Raw genomic sequence first — 22,591 nt, forward strand, 5'->3', positions numbered from 1 at the left:
TAAAATTAAATAGTGGAGTATAACGTCCCAACACTGCACAGCGGGTTATGAGCAACGCCACACAGGGGAGTGTTCCGGGCTCATTTTGGCCACCTAAGCTTCTTTGAAGTGCACGCAAGTCCTGATGCACGACTGCTTTTGCGTTCTGCCCCAATCGGAATGCGTTCGCCGCAGCCGCAAATCGAACCCTCGACCACTTTTTCAGCAGCACAATGTCATAGACACTGGGCCACCACGGAGGGCCAAGAATGCATCTAACTCGTAAGCTGTGCTTGAGTGCACTGAAAAAGGTTAGCCTAATGTCCTATGCTGGTCCCTGCGCCACGGCTACCACAATGACAGGCTGACTGGCAGAGTATTACCTGTAGGCAACCAAGCCGTTCTTTTGGTGCGAGCAAAGCTTTAATGGCCACTCAGTTGCGCTGAACTATAGAACCAATGTCAAATACTGGGGCCATTTCTCTAAAGAAAAGAAAAAAAAAGTATGAAACAAAAATATGGAGCAGTAATTTGTAGCGGCATTTGGGGCCTGAGAGTTCACGGTAAAGGAACTAAGGAGAACGTTTTTCGGGTATTTTCCGAATCTCTCGCTCTAACCTTAATATTTAACTGCTGTGTTTAAACGCCTGAAAGCAAGCGACGTGCTATGAGATGCGCCGCAGCACGGTGCTCTGGGTAAACTTTGACCGCCTGGGGATCTTTACTACGCTCTTAAATCAAAGTAACACGAGCATCTCTCGCACAGCGCTGTAATCTAAACACGCACACCAGTGCCGGGAACTGGACCCGCGACCTCACGGTCAGCAGCAGAACGTCATAGCCACTCTGGCACCGCGGCGGGTCGCTTCAAGTTACAGTGAAACGCGCTTTTCAGCGAAGCCCCATTTTGCTTTTCATTTTATTTCGATGTATTCCGCGCACACCCGGTCACGCACCCTAGGGTGCCATCTAAAAGCACGGGTAACTAAGTGAGCGGTTGCCACCTCATTTCTTCATTCATTCTCGGTTGATCGCTCCGGCGCCAATACATTTATTTTCATCCGTCGTTGATGGCCAGCCCCGAAGGCGGCGCTGTGGTGCCGTTGCCGCACGTGACCGCTTGTCGGTGCGTCGAGGCGGCCCTCGTGGGAAAACTCTTGAGGGTGAAGCTCTGCGTCGCCTTGGCCGACGAGTAGCGTAGCGAGCGCAGCTGGGCCTGCGGGCTCGTGGTGGCGCATGGCTTGTCCGCGGCCCCCGGCTTGGACCAACAGCGACCGCATAGGAATGTGCGGAAGTATCCCTTGAACCTGCGTCCATACGGAATTCCGAACACTGGCATTAGTGCGTGCTTGCGAAGTGTAATGTAGGTATATTTTAAACCAAATAGAATCAACGGAGTCACTCATCCCGATTATGTTACGGTTAGGTTTGACGTTTCTGTTCACGTTTAGAAAAGACAGGAGTTGAACTGTCGGACGAAAAGAATCGATGGTAAGCAGAAAGTTTTTTACTGAATCTAAACAGAAAGTAGGAATCAGCTATGGCAGATTGGGCTAATCCGTGAACATACAATAAGTTACATTAATACTTTCAAGAGGCGGTCAATATAGAAGCAATAATAATTAACTTTGCAGTAGTTATTCGCGTTAGGCCACCATTCAGAATTGCGGGATTCAAGCAAAGCAATAATGAAGTTACATCCGCTTAGCAGAAATTCAGTGCATAACACTAGGGCGCTATAACGTAAAAGAATTCCAAACTGTTTTGATTCCAATTTCTGCAATCGGCCTCCATGATTGGTCAAACCATTTTTGGGCCACTCCCAACTTCGCCTGTCTGTCACGCGACGTCACGAAAACCGCGATAGCTCCCCATTTGATATAACGTGTACACACTGATTATCTATGATTACACCGCACAAAAGCAAAACAATCATTCCTGATTCGACGCCTTTTCACCATTAGCTTTCTGCTATTGGTCAAATCTTTTCTGGCTACGTCCACTTCGCCTGTCTCTCGGGCGGTGCGAAACCACGTCAAAGTGACGTGTACGCGGAAAAAATGCATTAATATGCCGAACAAAACTAACAATTTTTCTGAATAGCCACAGACTACCCCATTCCGAAAGGAATAGAAGATGGCTGCCCGCCGATTGCTCAGGCCCTCTCGCACCTGCCGGTGAGCATGTATTTCTTTGCGCATGATAAACCTTTTTGCATGGCAGTAAAACGTTATCGAGCCCTTTCGGCATGCATATGACATCGCTCTGCCAACTCTTCCATGCTGAGGATCCGTTTTAGCAGCATTCTTATCCGTCTGTTGCACGCCACCGCGGTTTTCGACCAGCCACCCCAAGCTAAGTAAGGCGAAGTGGACCAATCAGAGAAGCCGGCACCACCCTCTTCATGCGGTTATCTATTTTCACTGTGCTGACTCGGCCCCATTGAAACCCTCTCCACTAGAGCGTGCTCCTCGGCTCTTGTCAGCCAATTAGATAAGAAAAACAGCTGATTGTAGACTATGATATTGGTTTTGAAAGCGAACAAAGGTGACCTCCTATAAACGAGGAGAGTGTTTGATTGGATTGTTCAGACAACGCTGCGGGTCACCGCCCGATGCTTGCGTCGGTGGTTACGTAAATTTTACGTCAGGAGTTTGGAGTCAAAACAGTTTGGAAGCATTTTACGTTATAGCAGCCTAGTTTCAAGACACACGCACTCAAATTCCATGGCGAAACACATTGCGTATGCAGCTAACACTTATCAACGGTGCCGAAGAATACAGCGCTGATAAGGGCTAACTATAGTTAGCCCTTATCAGCGCTGTTCTATAGAACAGACACTGTAATGGCGCCCATTGTGGCCACCAAAAATTCCTGCACAGACGCCGCCACTCCCAGCGTCCGCCAGGAGCGAACATCCCACGTAAAGATCCCAGCTGCTCAATACCGTACTGGCATCAGATTGCATCACAGCTGCAGGGATGAGAAGGTTTATTTGTTTTTTCCCTACGGTAAAGGTGAAGGTAAGGGTGAGGAGGTGGTCTCAGAAGGACTACTTCACTGTTGGCGCTGATCCATGCTCCCTCAAAGGCTGCAGAAGATAGCGCCAACCTTTTCCTTCTTCATAAAGAACCAATTCGCTCTCTATCTGACTGTTTGCAGAGAACGTAAAGGGCAGAAAAAAATAGCCTTGGACTTAGTGCGGCTGACTCTAAGTATGCGATGCCATACTTAAATTGTGATGATTGTGCCCTCTCGACAGCTGCGTGCACGTGCATAACGAGCAACCTTGCAAACTCTTATAAAAGTGGCTTTCATATACCTCGTATCTCTTACGAACTTGCGATTTCGTGCACAATTTGACGTGCTCGCGTATATTCAACACACGTCCAGTTTTTGGTTAGATACCTTCAAAGTGGGTGTAGTCCACCTTTAGTTCTATAAAGAAATGAACGTGTGACCGATGATATGATCAAACCTCTGTTTCCCAGCACAGCAGGTCAATGTTCTAACCATTTGGCCAAGATCGCAGGCACGTTTCCCTCGCGCCAAAGTCGCTCTTTGAAGTGTATGGCGCGTGCGTAACGAGCTAGTTTCTCGCATTCTTTCCGCGTGACAGCTAGTGCTTTGAAGCTCTGTGTTATACTGCACTGCCTTAGAGATCGTCCCGTATTTTCTCTGTTACATACTTAAAAAGTAGGTGAAGTCCGCCTATAATGCTATCGCATCAAAAGCAGCAAACCTATATCTTGGAGTTCTCAATTGCTGGCGCAGAAAAATATAAGAGAAGCGCAATACACTGAAATACACAACACGCCTAGGTACAGGAATGGACCCCGATTATCCACAAGGCGCATGCACTGCCACATCGTTCTCGTGCATTTATTGTGCACGTGGCTTTGTTGATTCCCTTTCGAGTGCCAGCCGGTGCCGCTTCCTGCCGGGGAGACGGATGTGGAACATCCGTTTCGGGGCCGCTGGCACTTCGTCTAATTTTGTATTTTTCGCGAGTGAGCGACCTCGCTGCAAAAAATAGAATCCGCTCTAATAATTCTGCATGTTTTCGAGTCAGTTGATGCGGATATGATGCGCAGTTGATTCATAGTCCAGATACGTGCAGAATTGGGAGATTCCATACAAATATTCTTCAGTATAGTATGGCCGCCAAGAAACCCACCTACACAATATGTGTCACCGGAGCTGTTATATTCTCCAGCAGGCAACTGCAGCACAATGCGCAGAAACAATTAAAACAGTGGGAGCTTGACCTTATATAATGAATAACGACCGAAAAATCCAACAGCCACAGTTGAGAATACATATGAACCACTGGCACTGACAGGACGTATCGAAAATTGGTAGCTGATATGACATATATATATATATATATATATATATATATATATATATATATATATACAGGGTGTTTCAGCAAACACTTTCAAAAATTCCTATAGGTTGCCTGTGGACGACCGCAAAATTCTAGTTAATGATCTGGTCTACTCGAAGTGGCGGACATTACTTGCACGAGAAATGGAAATGTATAACCGAATAATTAACAAAAATTCACTAATTAGGTTTTTAACTAATTACCTGATGGCCCATATTGCAATTTACAAATTGTAGCCGTGAAGTTCGCAAGGCGGATAAACTTGGAACGAATTCCCGGGATGACACCAGTTTCGAGATATTAATTCCAGAACTTTGCGGAGAAATGCATTGGCATTCCAGTTAGTTTCTGAACAAAACGTCGATTTAGGCATTGAAGCGCAAAATTAACTGGAACGCCAATACATTCTTCGCAAAGTTCGGGAATTAATATCTCGAAACTGGTGTCAGCCTGAGAAATATTTCCAAGTGGATCCGCCTTGCGAACTCCACGGCTACAATTTGTAAATTGCAATATGGGCCATCAGATCATTAGTTAACAACTTAATTAGTAATTTTTTGTTGAGTAGTCGATTATGTATTTCAATTTTGTGGGCAAGTAATGTCCGCCTCTTCGAGTAGACCAGATCATTAACTAGAATTGGGCTATCTGCCACAGGCAACCTTCAATAAATTTTGAAAGTGTTTGCTGAAACACCCTGTATATATATATATATATATATATATATATATATATATATATATGAGAAGAACATCTTTGCGGTAATCTTAGGTATATCTACACAAACGTTTCGGTCGGTGGACCGACCAAAGCTGTAGGGCAAATAAACCTAAGATCACCGCGAAGTTGTGCTTCACATTCCAAAGATGTTATATAATTTACGAGGTGTGTTGAGCGCATAGGAGCGCGTCACAGTGTGCCCGAAATCGCAAGATATACGAGATAGGTGATTTTTTTCTGTTTTCTGCGATGGAAAATATGCAGGAAAAATAGCAAGGGGAGAAAAAAAAACATCGAGCGACGACACATGCGATAGTTTATTTCATCCCCGTGGCACTAGATGCCAGATATGTCAAATCGTATACCAAATCTTAGAAATTGGTTTAGGCTTAGAAATTGATTGATGTCCAGGATTTGCATCATAAAACAGCGGGAGTATCTGTCTACTCCACGCCAAAGAAAATAAAAGCACTAGAGCAGCGCGCACAATCATCCTTTTAAATCGTCACCCAGTGTTCTGCTTTTATAGCCACGTTCCCGGCATGCCCGTTACTTAAGCACATTTTTTTATGCGCCACTGGCAAAGAGTGGAACGCTGCATGGAACAAATGGCGACGCGATGCAATCCGACACTATCGCGTCACCATTTGTTCCATGCAGGGTTCCACTCTTTGCCAGTGGCACATAAAAATGCGACGCGATGCGATCCGACACTATATCGCGGGGTCATATCCCGGCTGCGGCAGCCGCATTTCGATGGAGGCGAAATGCAAAAACGCCGGTGTGCTTGCGTTGTAGTGCACGTTAAAGAACCCCAGGTGGTCAAAATTTATCCGGAGCCCTCCCCTACGGTGTGCCTCTTAATCAGAACTGGTTTTGGCACGTAAAACCTCAGAAAGAAGAAAGATCCGACACTTTAAAGCCGGGGAATCGAGGCGCTTCCATGCAATTCTTGTCACAAAATTTATATTGACGAAATTTGCAGCTCGTTTCTGCCCGTCACATGCAGAAGGTGTCAGAACAGTAAAAGTTTAAAAGAACGAGAAACATGTAATATTTGCGTATTAACTGGAGGTTCCGGCAATCTTCAAAGCGCCATTTGCCTTAGTTTTCGCAATACAAGCGGCGGGTCGTATTTACGCCATGACGAGTGAACAAACGTGCGCTCCTGTACTTTTTAGCATAGGCGTGAAGTTTACAGAACGTTGCAGCACATCGCAAACACCGCCATTTCGCCAAAGCGGAACCGAGAGTCAAATAAAATCTCACAGCTACTGGGCCTTGGAATTTTATGAGAGACAAGAGCACCCATCATGCGCAATGGTGCTTTCTGGTTCTAAGTGGTTATGCAGGGCGAACATGGCGAACGTGTCGACCACGTGGAGGTGCGAACTATGACGCATGAGTTACGCAAGGGTTTGGCATTATAGCCATGAACAGGCACGAATCGGCCCCAAGGGGCGCAATCTTGCTCGTTCATGGTTCGTCGCTGATGTTGACAACGACCGCTGGAACGGCCATGCGCCGATAAAATATATATATATATATATATATATATCGACACTTCGTCTTTTCTTTCCTACCGTGAAGAGGGAAACGGTTGCTTTTGCTATCGAGTCTCAATTAACTCTTCTTTGTACACTTGCAGCGTAACGTATAACTGGCCTAATTGGTTTACATTCATCAATTGTACTTTCCTAGCCCAACGACAAAGACGAGACGATAGTGGGAGCAACGGACAAGCGAGTAAGCGAGTTCGGAGTTACGGGTAAGAGCTTGTGCTGTGTTTTCAATGGACCTCGCCTTTTTTTCGATCGTGGCGCTTACAAAGTACACAGACAGGTTGTTTGGTTGTGTTTCTTTGGTTATCTGGTCGACCGGGTTTCCGTTGGAAGAAGACCTTCCTATGCGTTCTTTCATGCCAGTGATTTCGATGCCAGCACCGTTGCGATAAGCGACCGTATATTCGTATTCATGCCATTTCACGCGACACGGCACACGCATGTTTGCTTACTACACCTCATACGCGAGGAATGCTGTTGAGATCTACCTTTGGTATCGCCGAAGCGGCACTACGGGCTATGAGCAACGCCGTACTAGTATGCTCAGGATAAAGTTCAACCAAGCTAGGTTACTTTTTACGTGCCCCGTAAGTTCAGCTAACGGACACTTTTTTTGGGCCGCATTTTTATTCGGTTGCCGCTGACGCGAAACCGTCCCTCGCAACCTGGCACTTAGTAGCGCTATACATATTATACGCCAAAATTTCCGTCAACCGCCAACGTGACTTTCTTGATAGCGAATATGATTGAATTGTATGGAGGCTCATTTACATGAATAGTCGTTGTGATATACTGAAGCGGAAGAATTCGCTGTCCGTCTTCAAGAAAGTGTACGACCGCCCCATGTCGCACAGGACACAAAGAACAAAACACGATGTGGTCCGTGATTGAGTGTGGGTCTTACGTGAATTCTTGTTTGACGAATTATTTTTTCAGAAAACAACCTTAAGGATTTAAATCGGTGTGAATGTGTGAGCTATAGCTATAGAGCACCCTTAAGAGCCCTACGGTTTACACTGTAAGCCAAGTTCTTATACCGCTTTTCTTGTTATCTATGTGAGCGATCATTTCCTCTATATTTACATAATGTATCCACGCGCAAGTTGCCTTTGCAGAAGCCGTTATCTCATGGAAAGAACGGCAAACTCTTCAAAACAAGCGAAACAGCACCTAATGTGCGATTAACACTATCTCCATGATGCAGTGCCAGAGTATCGTGAAAAGAATAGAGATATGACTACAATTACTGGTTAATTAGCGCTAGATGACTGTAATCACTTGCATATGCACACTTTTTTAACTCTTCTAGCCTTTCTTCATAGCTTTGCCTAGGCGCTAAACAATCCCCGACAAGTATGCACAGCCAACTTAGCTAATTAAACGCACGCCCTTATCTGCGTCTGCTTTTTTATTTCTCCATTTGTTTTTCGAACCAAACAACTGCGTGTATTGTAGGTTATAAGACCCGGCTGTCAGCTGAAGCAAAAATTATAGTCGCGAGACTGGTGGGGACGTAGATTAGGTGGGCGGCAAACAGGTGCATAATGAAGTGCGGGCTCCCTCATGTCTCCGAACCACAAGCGAGGCCGGCGCAATCCCTCTCAAGAGTGTTTATGTGGCAGTTAAATGTGCTCTTTATTTTGCTTCTGGAAAGCACCATAAGGCTTCCTCGTGCTTAAGCTCTTAATCTCTGCCTATTACTTGCTCATTCGCGTTCAGGGTAGTGAACCGAAAAACGGGCCATCAGCATGCACGCAGAGTGTATTCTCTCGAAACGCCAAGGGGATGTGTTTAGATAACGAAGATTGTGAAAACCCAAAATTTACACAAATTTTCGCCGTTCATGGTAACACTGTTGAAGCGCTCTTCTCTATTGATCGCTGAGTTATTCAGATATAGCAGAAGAAATTTAAAGCAATGTAAAAGCGCACGATTCTTACGACAAATGTTGCTGTTGCTTCATATCAGCTAAAGGCTTTTTTACGCTCGTAATGTAGTGTTAGGTTCTTTTGGATGAGGTCTAAAGCTACTCCCAAACTCATTTCAAATGACTTTTTAAAAATGTTGGTTTTCTTTATATGGAAACAGTAAAGCGGTAGCTAGGAAACTAAAAAATAAGTATAAATAGTTGAACGTGTTTAGAAATCGCTCATCAGAGGAAAACGTATTATTTCGTGTTAGTAATACATGAGACAAACATGACGCCAGAGTGCGCGAGCGCCACTTGTATGAATTTTCAGCCAGATTGAAATAATGTGCAGTGAATGGATTTGCCGAAGATTCGTACTTGCAGCTTTGCAAGGCTCCATGGATTTGTATATTAGCAGTTATAGAGCTCAATTTTCGTAGAAATTTTATTGTATATATGGCAACAATTAGCCTCAAATAGGCTCTCACTTAATAATTAAATAATTTTCGGGCATTGAAATAGTAACTTATAAATAAAAAAACTGCGCACAGTGAGTTTACTACTTCATTACCTATCGTGTAAATTTAGCGCCAAGCATAGTGACAAGGGGGCCGCGATTTTTTAAGGCGCTGGCATTAAGCAACAAAATGTAAAGTAGGCCACTTACTGCTCCGAAAATGCTTTGTGAAGCTCGAACCCAATGGTATTGAACCAGTAATAGCAATAAAAGAACTGCAATGTACTTTCTATATGAATCGACGCCCTATCGTAGAAAAAATCTGTGTATCACCAGTGATGCCCTGCGCGATTGCAGTGACAAATTGCCGTTTAGTGATCCTTGTGTCATACTTTATTGATTGCTGTACAAACAGTGCAAGAGACGGGATAGAAAAAAAACATGGCGCGAACAGACTGTTCTTGTTTGTTCCATTTCTTTCTGTGTCCGCTCTCTGTGACGCCTTGGGTACACCAACGAATTGTTTCCAACTGTAAGCCAAGTGTTCACTGTCATAATAATTAAACTCAATGTATGAAACTAATACACATTATCCTGAAATACAAGCGGTATAAACATGTTTAGGCACCTGCTCGTCGTAAAATCTGATGTTTTTGATACCAGGCTGATTATTGCTTCAGTTCACTGGTTCGTATAATGAACGCTCAGGGGAAATTTTTCCGTATTCATTCCATTCGCAGTATTTCCAGGCTTGATTACTAACTATCCTTATCTAACAGACATTAGGAATTGTGTCACACACTCCCTTGATGTCGTCGTGGAGAGCGAACGGCTTTCTTGAAGTCCCTTTGCCCATATGTCATAACGTGTCTAATGGTAAAATGCTAGGTCGTTGTCTTGTATGCTAGAATGATAAACCGGAACAGCGGCCTCACTGCCAGTCAGTCTCCAGAGTGTTAAAAAAGTCTGCGAGAGTATTCTTCTGTAATGATTTATTATATTTACTCTTCTTTTCACCCTTCCGAATTTCCTTGCGCTCTGCCCCACCACCGTTACCACTGGGATCAGCCACTCTAGATGCGACGGATTTAAGAATAATGAAAAATGAAGTGAATATTTCTAACATGCCGACGATGGTGTGCTCTCTAGAATGTACCGGTCTGTGCAGATGTTTATGAGCATGTAGAAAGGTTTCTTGTAAGCGCAGCGCGCGTGGGGCTTACTGGGTCTTTTATTTCATTTGTTTACCGTCTTCCTAGTCGGCCTTACCTGCCTAACCATAGCATGGGTTTGCAAGTCAAAGAACAACTATAGCGATGCCGAACCTTGATATCAGATACTAAACTCGGATATCTCATCATCCCTGCCGATTACTGCTTTTGTCTGTCACAGCGAAGCTTTTTTTTTTTTGCCGGTTGGCGGGCGCTGGCTGCTACTCCATTGCCCAGCTTACAACAACTTGGGTCCAGGGTAGTTGCAACTGGCTACATGTTCGAACAGACGACTCGGGCTATTGTACACCAGGAAAGGTACTCGAACAGACTAGCAGGACAAGAGGTAATGAGGGAAGATGTCACCAAGAGAGGAATGGTGTCAGCTAACAGAGAAATTCAAAAGTCGGCAACAAAAGCAGCCGTGTGTGGGAAAGTAGTAAAGGCACTAAAATCGGTCGGGAGCGTCTATTAGGCGAGAGGAGTGCTGAGCTTCGTAGAAGTCAAGAAGATCGTAAAGAGAAGACACTGCTGTGGACGTCAGGAAAAAAAAAACATCACTTTTCAGCCATTCCCCAACATGCACGGAATCCAGCGATTCGTTTTACGCGTTTACTATGGAGGCATGTGCAGGCGAGGGCGCGGTTGGCACTGGATTCAAATAGCTTGCTATGGGATATCATCAGCGTTGCCAACGACTCCGATTTTCTTTAAAGTTTACCAGTTTTCGTTAAGCAACACCAAGTGGTGATTTTGTCTCCTCCTGATACAACATCTCTCTGGCATCTAGGCATGGAAGTTTGACGGGTCTCGCTTGGGTTCACATTTTGAACATGGTATACGCGCACCAACTGTTCGAACCTCCCAAATCTCGCTGAATGGGTCTCTTCTTCTGTACTTTTCAGCAACATCAACAGCGAAGAGAATATTATATACGTACAGTCAATGGCCCGCTGAGACAAAATAAACATCGACTGTGAAGCCCATTGTTATACAGCGTGCCACTTTTAAGCAAGAGATGGTAACCTGAGAAATTACAATGTAAACAGAACTGCTATCCTTACAAGCATAAACTAGCGAAGACGAATCTGGTTTAAAGAGTTCGCATACAGGAATAAAAGTTGTAAACAATAAAGTGAAACCACATAATTCAATAACTGAGGTTCAATCATAACTTGGCAGGCCACCCACGGACATAAAACATGAAAAAAATATGAAATATGACTTGTCAGTGCCATCAGATTGATTAAGTGAGTAAAATGGGTATAAGTGAGATTTAGCGAGCATACAAGATAATTCAAAATGTAATTATTATTTCATTGCAATACCAAGCAGTAAGTCATAAAATTACCGCAATCTGGGCGCTCAGAAAACCGCTGGGCGCCAGAACAACACAAGTATCTCGAGAAATTTACTAGCGATGACACTTCGCCTTCTCCGCCCATGCTTCCCAGCCACAGGTCCAATCAAACGCTCCGGAGGAGGCCGATGGGCTGAAGGCATCAAGAACAGTGCAGTTCTATAGGGAGAGACTGCGGACTGAAATATAAATTACCACTCTTTCCTTTCTTCGTAAGCTTCCGAGTGGTGCTTCCCTACAGCGAGGAAAACACTCAGGAGAACTCATGCCCATTACCACGCTGACAAGAAGACAAAAAAAATTGGCCGCATATCTGCTTTCTGCGCTGCAAATGACGTCGAAAGACGATAGTCTTCTGCTGCCCCTGATACGTAACACCCTCTCCTCTCCCCCTCCCACCCCTCACGCTCTTCTCCTCCCCTCTCACTCCTTCCAAGATGGATGCAATGGAGGTTTTGCTGAATTCAATTCAAATTTCCCGCGTTCGCCCTGCTCTCGCGCCGTCGGTTGGGACCATTTATTACTGCTGGCTTAAAGCCAGCTACAGAGCCGCGGCTTCAGTCGGCTTGTTTTGAACGCATAGCACCACCTTCGACACCATTTCTAACGCATTGATTTTTCGTTTACTAACCTAAACACCAGTCCAATGTGTATTCTTAATTAAATGAACGCTGCGGATTATGCTTATGTACATACATTTTTCCTCAAAGTGGCCTGATGTTTCCTTTGCGCTTTATAATATTGACGTGTGCCACCAGTGCTAGTAGCTTGGTTGGTTTTGGCCGGGTGGTTGAATCAAGTGACAGACAGAGTTTTGTAAAGTAAAGGATCCGAGACTGATCAACTGTTTACTGCTTTCATTCGATCATCGTCTTCTTCGTCTCTCTCTTCACTTCCTCTTCTTTTGACCAGGTCGTTACATTCTCCGGGTCTCTTATTGCTATCCTTCCGCAGATGGTAAGGCACTAGGTTACCTACAGTTGTAACTTCTGTCTTGCCTGCTGGTCCTTCAAAGTGCACAGACTTGAGTATACCTTGCTGCTTTACCGTTTTCAGGACGACTTAAGGACCTGTGAAAGCAGTCTTCGAACGATCAAGACCTTTTCGTACTAGCACCATGTCTCCAGGCTGTACGTTGGGCATGTGAGATGCATGGCGCGAGTCGTAGTATTTCTTCATGGTACGTTTATACATATGGTATTCTTCTGACGTCTTCTTGCATTCTGGAATATGGATCTTCCCTACTATGCAAAGTTCGTGATCTGTCGGTAACCACGTTGTCTTCTGAAAGGCAGCAAACGGAGGGCTACAGCCAAGTACAGCTGTGTGAGATTGACTGTGATGCCTAACCGCTGCCCCAAGAGCACACTTCAATCCTCCACGAAATTCTCCATATATAGAAATGAAGGTCTTCAAGTCACGTATGAGACGTTCCACTCGAGCATTTCCTTCCGGGTGGCATGGTGTTGAAAATCTCAAAGTGATACCCTTTTCTGCTGCCCACCGACGGAGCCTCTCGCTGCGGAATGCAGGTCCATTATCAGAAACAATCACCTTGGTGTGTCTGAATAATTGTCTTACCATCAGTGCAATCACACTGTTTGCATCTTCTTTCCCGAGCTTGACCGCTGCCATACGTGTGCACTGGTCAACAGCCACTATAAAAGAGTGAGTCCGGCGCAGACCTTCCCCTTTCTTTTTGATTTCAGCGAAATCTAGATGGACGACTTCGAAGCGGACATCTGAATACAAAGGAATGGCCATCTGGTTTTCTTTTGGGCGGAACTTGGCTTTGATAGTCTGAAATTGATAACAGGTCTTGACGTAATTCTCTACATCGGCTTTCATGTTTTTCCACGTAAAACGTTTCTGAATCTTCCAGTAAGTCCGCCAAAAACCATCATGCCCCCTGAGTGTCGACTGTCATGATAGAGCCGCAATATTTGGGATATGCAGCTTTGAGGTACAACAAACTTTCCGTCGATTAATTTTAGTTCTTCAGTGTCTTCCCATACACTTGCGACGTGTGCCCCTTGGTCGTCGTTTATTGGTGGTATGTGCAGCCTTGATAACCCGTCCGCGTGAGGTAGCTTTTCACCAGGTCTGTGGCTAACATCAAACGTGAACTGCTGAATTTTGCTAATCCATCTTGCCACTCTTCCCTTTGGTTGTGTAAGGCTCAGAAGGTATGTCAAAGCCTGATTGTCCGTGAAAAGCTTGAACCGACGGCCCTCCAAATAACTCTTGAAGTATCGTAACGCCAGCACTAGTGCTAAGGCCTCCTTTTCCGTGGTGGTGTAATATACTTCAGCTTTCGAAAAGGTGTAGGAGTAATAGCCAATGACCTTTAACTGGTGGCTTCTGTCTTGGCTGGAATCTCGTTGGTATAACACTGCTCATGTGACATAATTGGACGCATCCGTGCAGAGCTCGAAGGGTTTGGCGAAATCAGGTAATATCAGGATTGGATCTGAAGATATTGCGCGCACCAGTTCTTCATATGCACGGTCGCACTCGCTCCACACAAAGGGAACTTCCTTTTGAGTGAGCCTTGTAAGACACCTGGATATCGCCGCAAATTGTTTAATGAACGCCCGAAAATGTCCTGCCAATCCCAACAACACACGCAGGGAGTGAACATCATAGGGCTTATGCATTTCCTTGATTCGTTGGACGGACTGTTCCTTTGTCGTCTTCGTGAAGCCGTCCAGGACTCTGTCAAGGAACACAACCTTTCTCTGAAAGAATTCACTTTTATTCTTGTCTATATTCTCAAATGTGATTTGCTCAACGCTTCTAGTATTTGAGAGCCGTGGGAGCAGGGCTCTTCCTCGGTACGGGAGTAAATGATGATGTCATCGACATAAACATTGCAGAAATCTCTGATGAAATCTTTAAGTACCCCGTTCATCATGCGCTGAAACCAAGCACCCGAGTTCTTCCAACCGAATGGCACACGGTTGTATTCATATATATCGAATGGTGTTATAAATGCCGTGTACTTTGATTTTTCCTGGAGAGGTACCTGCCCATAAACTTTGCACAAATCGATTCGTGAGAACCACTGGCATCCTCCAGTATCATTAATGATGTTGTCAATCAAAGGCATAGTGAATGGATACAGTTCTGTTTGGGTGTTGGTTTGCCGATAGTCAGTACAAAGTCGCAGTGAACCATCTTCTTTGGGAACAATAGTTATAGGAGACGCAAAAGGTGACGTTGAGGGCCTTATTATTCCAGGGTTCAGCATTTGTTGCCGCTCTTGTTTCAGTCATACTTTCTTTTCATGAGAAATACTGTAGGATCTCTTCCGTACGATAGTCGTGTCGCGGAGTTCAAAAGGTACTTCGGGTACAAAGGCTGCAGGTGGATATGTATCGAGGCATATAAGTTCGGGAAAAATTGTCCATATGTCGTTAGCGCATTTGGCAGTCCTCATCTGTGGCGTTGTCTGGACACTTGAAACCAGGGAGTCCAAAGTCACTTCATCTTTCCAAGAAATGTTCATTCGTAGCTTCTTCATGTCGGGTCTTGACAGTATAAACAAGAATTCGACATCACGCATAACCAGTGCTTCTACTGTGAAGTCCTCCCCAGCCAAATGTATACTGACTCTTGTCCAGGTGTGCAGTGTTCGAGATGATCCATCGTAGCTATTAACCGTTACCACTTTACCTTGTCGCATGTCATCTGCCTTTAACATGGTTTGATTAATCAGACTTAATGAAGCTCCTGTGTCGACTAGGGCACTTACGTCTTTTCCATTAGTAAGCGGTGCCGTTTGTAAAACGTTTGATCGAATCACGTAGACAGCCTCGTTTTGGTTACACGGATGGGGCTGTGCACCCACGTTTATGCGTTTTTTGTCTCCTTGACGTCTCGGTTGCTAGGGAAATAGAAGCTGAGCTTCTGGTGGATGCTGTCATCGCTGTGGCTGTATTATGCGGATGAACTCTGGCTGGATGGATCCAATTGTGCTGTGCAACGGGCCCAGGGGCTTCATGGTAAACGTCCTTAAGACACCCCATTAGGTCTTCAACGGTCTTAGGCGACCTTATTTGCACTTGCCTTTGGCATTCCTTTGTCATACCGTGGATGACTAACGGTACAATAGACGACTCAGGAAAAGTAGGATCTGCTAACAGTAACAGCCGTCTCTCCTCGTAGAAATAGTCAATTAGTGAACTTGAGCGTTGTTTGAAAAATATAGCTTTATCCCATCGGTCGACCGGGTTCTGATCAAAAGCCGATATAAAACTTGCTCTCCAGTGATCCCAGGCGTCGTCCGGATGGTCTGTTATGCAGAGCTCATACCATTTCTTGGCATTATGTACAAGAAATAGCCTCATATTTTGCACTTTATCCTGTGACGTCCCCCAGCAGTGATTTTCACAAGCACATTCAAAGAACCTCAACCAAGTAGTTGCCAACGCGGTCATCCCATCGAAAATGTCCGGCTTCACTAATTCAGCTTTGGCACCATGGTTAGCGCGCAGAGTCTCTGTTAGCATAGCAAGCAATTCTCCATGTTGCTCCATTTGAGACGCCTGCACTTTCAACATCCGCTCTATAAGATAGCAATGTCCTGGCTATTGTCATTTTGAAAGGGCTTGCTACTTGATAACTGTCTGAAGTGCTTTTCATAGGCGGACATTTTGATATTGATCTTCCACATACTCGGCTGACGAGATCCGCCTCGGTGACTTTAGCCTTACTTGCGATGAATTCGAGCAGGCTCTGCATGTGACGTCGCTTTTTGGAATTGTTCTTCATCTTCGGCTGGTATGACGTGACGTACGGTTGTCCCGCTGTAGTAGTACCAACTCGTACTTCTACCCACATCCTGTCGGGCTGCGCCAGATGTAAAGTAAAGGATCCGAGACTGATCAACTGTTTACTGTTTTCATTCGATCTTCTTCTTCGTCTATCTCTTCACTTCCTCTTCCTATTTTGACGAGACGTTACAAGTCTTTTTCGCGTTAGGTAGCCCAAGAAAGACTATCGTCTTTGAAAGGAATGGCGTTTGAAGTGTATGTCATGTGCCCGCGTTTTGGAGAAGACATGGCCGAGTGACAACGACCGAAGCGCACTAATTTAATTCGCTCAGCACTTCCTACTACAGGCATACTGAAGCGACCTTGGCGTCCTTCGCAGGGTCCGAAGTAGGTAGTCCTCGAAAAAAGGCCTCAGCTGGAGCCGTTGGTTGGAACGAAACACTATTTTGCATGTACTTTATAAAACGAATTGAACTGCGCGCATAATCAAGCATTAACAATACTCGTGAAATGTGCGCTCTCGCCACAATCGACGCTTAGTGCTCAACTATCAACCTTGGCCCCAGCCGGGGCGCACGCCTCAGTGACGCGATGCAGTCTCCCGGTCTGAAAATTGAACACACATGTACGAATACAATTGTCACAATGCACAGCGATTCCAATCATCAATAGTAGGTGGAAGAAGTGAGTATTTAAATATGTTAGTTCAGGCAAAGTAGGGGGTTGAAACATTTTCATGATGGCAGTGAGTTGGCGTCGTCGTTACTGGACCTATATACACTAAAGGGGCGAGTGCCACTTTGTTATTGAGTATTGGGGAACTAAGTTCCAGCCGTAATTTTTCCCACGCAATTCAAGTAGCGGAATTTCATTAGCTCTCATTAGTTTAGCACAAGAGTCGATGGTCGAAAATGTGTTGTACACAAACCGGACAGCCTGCCTTTGTATTCGTTCAAGGCTATTTATGTTGCACTGAGTATATGGATCCCAGGGAATACAAGCGTACTCGATCTTCGGTTGGATTAGGGTAGGAGTTGCACAGATGGTGGAGCTTTTTTAAGTTTGTGTTTTAGAAAAAAAACGTTTACGAAACACAAAGGCAGCAATATTGTTCATATGAAGGTCCCAGGATAGGTGGCTAGACAGAGTGACACCTAAATATTTGTAGCTAGTAACTTCTTTAGGTGGAGAAGAGTCTAACATTTAAGAATACGAGAGAATTGTTTTTCTTGCAAGATACGAGAAGAGCAACACTATTTTCTACATTTGTGGTCATGCACCATCGTTTGCGCAAATCTAAAATTTATTCAGCCTATCATTCCGGTCATTTGGTAGATAGTACAGGTGATCGTCATTAAAGAAAGCGTGATCATCCACAAATAGTTTGAACAATTGGCTTGACAACATCAACAATGTCATTGACATACAAAAGGAATAAAAGGCCCAATACACTGTCTTGCGGTACCCCAGATGTGACTCGAAGGGTGGTAGAGTGTTGCCATCCACGTTCTTGATGGGATAAGCACTCTGCGATCCAAGAAACAAGTAATTCTGGAATTTCATATTTTCTGAGACAAGTACCTTATCGAAAGGTTTACTAAAATGTGGACAATTAAATCAATTTGGTTGCTATTATCAGTAGAAAATGTCAAAGAGTAAATTATCGTGACTAGAAGCGCATCTGCAGAGTATGTTTCAAAAACGACGTTCAGAGTTTGGTATGATTTTGTTCTGTTCAAGAAACTCGTTGATGCGTTTTGCAATTATGTGCTAAATTCCCTTACAGCAAGTTGATTTTAGTAATATTGGACGGTAATTTCCTAAAGGCAGAGATCGCCCTTTTAAAAAATGGGGACCACGTGAGCGGTCCTCCACTCGCTCGGTAATTTTTAACACGAAATGCAAGCACGAAATGTGATAACGAGGTATTGTGAAGGTTGAAGACAGGGCGTGTTGGTATACCATACTAGAGGTTGGAGTGCGCGAGATTTTAGGCGAGACACGCATATGAGGAACCGTGTGTCGTGTGTGTTCCTCATCTGTGTGTCTCGTCTAAAATTTTGCGCATTCCAACCTCTAGCAGGTATTGTGCGAGAGACTCGGCATATCGTCGAAGGAAAACATTTGGTGGTACATCATGAAGTGCAGCAGAAGTTTTAGTTTTCAGGTTAAGTAACATTGAGAGCCCTCTAGGGTAGCTTATCAAATTCACATATGGAGTCCCACGGCCGGGCTCGACTGGCGCGCGCGCTCGCTTCTTACGGCCTTCGCATCGGGGCTAGTTCATGCCTATCGCCGCTGCTTGGAGGGGGGCGCTGCGACCCCACCCTCTTGCTCAGCTGCTCCCAGCCGATCTGTGCAGCGCGCGCAACGCTGGAAGATTGGGTCGGGCGCGCTTCTTACCTCACCGTGCATTCAAGAACAAGTCGCCTAATTGTAGAGGACTCGTAAATGGTTCATCTAGGCTTCTTATAATTGGATGCAGTGTAACTGTATTAATACATCGAGCTTCTTTAAATTCACTGGGGCTGCATGCGCCGGGAGAACAGCTCTCCGTATGTACTTACAATGGTTGCCATACTTTCAGGCGAAAACTTGCGGGCACAGTAGCTCACAAATGTGTCTTAATTCACAATTACAATCTAAAGTGTTTCCTTGGCGACTTGTGTACATACGGATTGTCGTTTTCTTCAGTCAGTTGGTTGACTGATTTACAAGGAGTATTCTCAGAAACTTCTGGATTTGCGGATCGTATCGCATGACTGTCGTCAACACTTCAGGGCAGCTCAAGATGGAAGCGCGTTGTAAATAGGGCTGCACTGCTCTTTCAAGTACTTCTAGTACATTCCTGCGTGGCAGGTGTTCGGAGGCTTTATCGAAAAAAAACGCTATTATTTATTACATTTATTTTATAAATACTGCAATCCCCATGCGGTGATTTAGCAGGGTGGTACAAGCATAACGAATACATTGGTTTGGTATTCACAGAAAATGCACACGTTAATAAAGAAAACTGTTATTTGAATAAATACAAAGCGTACAGGTTGGGCACACGCAACGTTACTCTAAAGAAGTAAAACATTGTCACTGCAACATGGCAAACAAATAATGTCACTATAAACATGATAAAAAGAAGTTAATGTTGGCGCAGAGACGACGTCATTTTTTAGCTGGTTCCAGTCCACTACTGTGCGCGAAAAAAAAGAATACTTAAATGAGTCACTGCGTGAGGAAAAGTGTCACAGTTTCGCCCTAAGGGCGAAGCAATTAATGCGATAGCAACACAGCAATGTCATACGAAGTAAGGTGAGCGGCTTTGGTAGCATATGAATTGTAGTAAACTGAGCTGATTAAGTAAGCAGGTGTGCTGCGGCGTAAGTAGACCGACATGAAGAGAGACTCGATGGCCAGAGAAGGCGCGTGTGAAACGGTGGCGTTGATGAGAAGTGCTTCCCGTGGGCAGCGCGTGCGAAGGGACACACCTGTAGCGCTGCACTGCCCACCTGGGCAGCATTGCATGTGTAGCGTGCGTTGGAAAATGTGGCCCGACTATTACTAACGATTGAATAAGCGTGGTGTGAGCGCGCACAAACAAACGCGAATAGATCACACTGAATGACTCCAGACAACGACTGTCAAAACGCTGGCAGCAAGCGCATACGCCGCAGCAACGGGCGAAGGTGCGTGCGGTCTATCGCTTCAACGGAAACTGAGCGGCGAATGCACGGCGCATAAAGGTCAGAGCCGTGTGGAGATAAGCGACGGTGCGAGCGAGCGGCGAGCGCGGTTGGTGGCAGAGTAAAAGTGCCCCCCCCCCCGCTTCTTCCGGCGCTGGCGTTCCGCTTCCTTGCTTGCGCGTGGGAGATTGAGTGCGTTCGCTCTCCGTGATAGCGCGCGTCCCCGCACGCTTCCGCTCGGGCATACGGCGCGCGGCGAAGATTTTATCTATAGGGAACCTCACGGCGACGGCGACGGCGACGACGACGCCGACGGCAGAAATCCGGTTGAAGTGTCCATATAATTGCTATCGCAATAAAAAGGAGTTATAGTGGAATTATGCATTTGCCGAGTAGCGCATCCGGAGGAGAAGGCTACGATCTTTGTTATGTCCATTATAATTCCCTATTAGTTGATGCTATCTTGTCCAAATATCTTGTCCAAAAGCGCTAGAAACTTGGGCTAGAAACTCATTGCTGAGGAACTGGTGCAAAGAAACACCGGGTGTTTTTCCGGAACGGGACTTGCAATGCGGAAGACAGCAATACATCATCACACAGCAGTTATATACGGATGTGCAATGAACGGCGCCAAGTCTTGACTGTGGCCGCGCGGTACTAAAGGCTGTACGACCGTCTCAGGATGGATGGATGAAGAACTTATTAGTGTCCTTTGGGCGCGGAGCCCACAAATTACTTCATATTGAGACACTGACAGAGCACCGAATAAAATGCGCGGAAAAACGATCGTGCGAGCGCGAAGGCAAGCGCATGTACGCGGAGCATGGATGGATGGATGGATGGATGGATGTGAGCTGAGCAGGGTCAGGGTCGCAGCGCCCCTACCGCCGACGGGTGGCGAAACGTGCTGAGAAACTCTCCATTGTTTCCCCGACGAATGAGAAGCCGTGAAGAAACGAGCGCGCCGCCAGTCGAGCCCGGCCATGGAGTCCATCAGCTGAGGCAGTGGGTATGTTAGCGTGGCAGCAGAAAAAGAAAAGACTTGTTAAAGTACATATTAAATTGTTCAGCGATGTGCCTCTGTTTATGAATAATAACGCGCCGTTATCAGAAATGTGCGAACTGGTGTTTTTTTCGTTCAAGTAGTCGAAAAATTTTTGGGTTGGTTTAATATAAGTTTGCTAGTGTTGTACTGAAATAATGTTCCTTTGAATAATGCACTGCACGTGCAAGTCTTTCGTTGGTTCCTGTCATCTCAAGTCATGCACACCTCGTACTTAATCTTCCCCCTCTGCGTTTTAACTGAATGATATCCCGAGCCGTCCAGTGTGTTTCCTTACCTACTTTCTTTCATTTGGGGTGGGGAGAGAAGAACAAACGTAACAAGACAATACCGGCATATGCTCTTAAAACGATCCTGTAAAATACAAACATCGCTGTCATCAAAATCAGTAAGAAATGCTTCCATGCGATCCATACTGGACACGTCATCCGCACGTGAACAGTTTTTGGATCAATGTTCAGAAGTCTGTCTATTTGCAGCAATATATTGGCATAGAAATGCTGACAAGACTGTTACCAGATAGCCAACGTAGAACAAGTACAGCACCAGACTGTGGGAAGAAAACTAAATGTTGGCTTGTTCACAACTTGCGTAAATCATGTGCTAACATAATGTCGAAGGTAACGTTGTAGTGGTTTCCAACTTCAAGACGATCCCATCAATAGCAGGGAGAATAATATCACCAGCCAAAATACTTTATTTTTGGTATGTGTTGCATATGGACCTGTAGTTCAGTTTTATTCTGGAGGCCTGCACAAAGCATAGAGAATAAATTACTGGCAAGAGTTTGATACAGAAGCGTTCGAGTTCGCAAAGTCATTTAATAAAACAGCATGTTTTTGATTTCTGACAAGTACTGCTACTGCACAAGCCTCAGTCAACCAATCTTCGCGGAAAACAGGATACGTGGGAGGCGTAAATTTCAGTGCGTAGCCATGTTTCTGTTAGAATAGTAATGTGGGGGTCATGCTCCATTAGTAATATTTTTAGTGCCTCAATTTTACATACATACGCACGTACATACAACATACATACATGCACACCATACATATACATAATACACATCATATATACACACACGCACAACACACACAAACACACACACACAACACACACACACACACATACATACATGGAATGTATTCCCGATCCTGTCATTTGCAGTTACTTAGAAGAGGACGTAGTACTTACGAAAACATGTTATGTTTTCTGATGTTTTGCCGCCGTCTGGCCTATGTCAGGTGATTAGTAAATACCGGACTCCGGCCAAACGTCAAAAATAATTAGGTTTTTTAACGTACATTCTCTTCTATAAATACAGGGTGTCCCAACTATCATGCACCAAGATTAAAAATATACAGATGCCACCTAGCTGGAAAGAACCAAGGTAATGTTGTTAACTTGCCGTCACTTGAAGATACTCAAATTATTTTTTGCATTCCGCCTAATCACCTCATTAGTCGAAATAATTATTCACTTCTCAAATAT

At 45.0% G+C, this 22,591-nt stretch overlaps 1 protein-coding gene across 1 annotated transcript in view; it reads right to left on the reverse strand.

Annotated features, from left to right (window-relative positions):
* Positions 1 to 894: 894 nt before the first annotated feature.
* Positions 895 to 22,591, reverse strand: part of LOC119448574 (tachykinin-like peptides receptor 86C) — a 382,544-nt gene continuing 360,847 nt past the window's right edge. The window contains exon 5 of the mRNA XM_049664211.1: positions 895 to 1,286. Within this exon, the coding sequence (XP_049520168.1) occupies positions 1,037 to 1,286 (250 nt within the window). The 3' untranslated portion in view covers positions 895 to 1,036. The remainder of the gene's footprint in view (positions 1,287 to 22,591) is intronic.

Source organism: Dermacentor silvarum, chromosome 1, assembly GCF_013339745.2.
Source record: "Dermacentor silvarum isolate Dsil-2018 chromosome 1, BIME_Dsil_1.4, whole genome shotgun sequence".
Lineage (NCBI taxonomy): Eukaryota > Metazoa > Arthropoda > Arachnida > Ixodida > Ixodidae > Dermacentor > Dermacentor silvarum.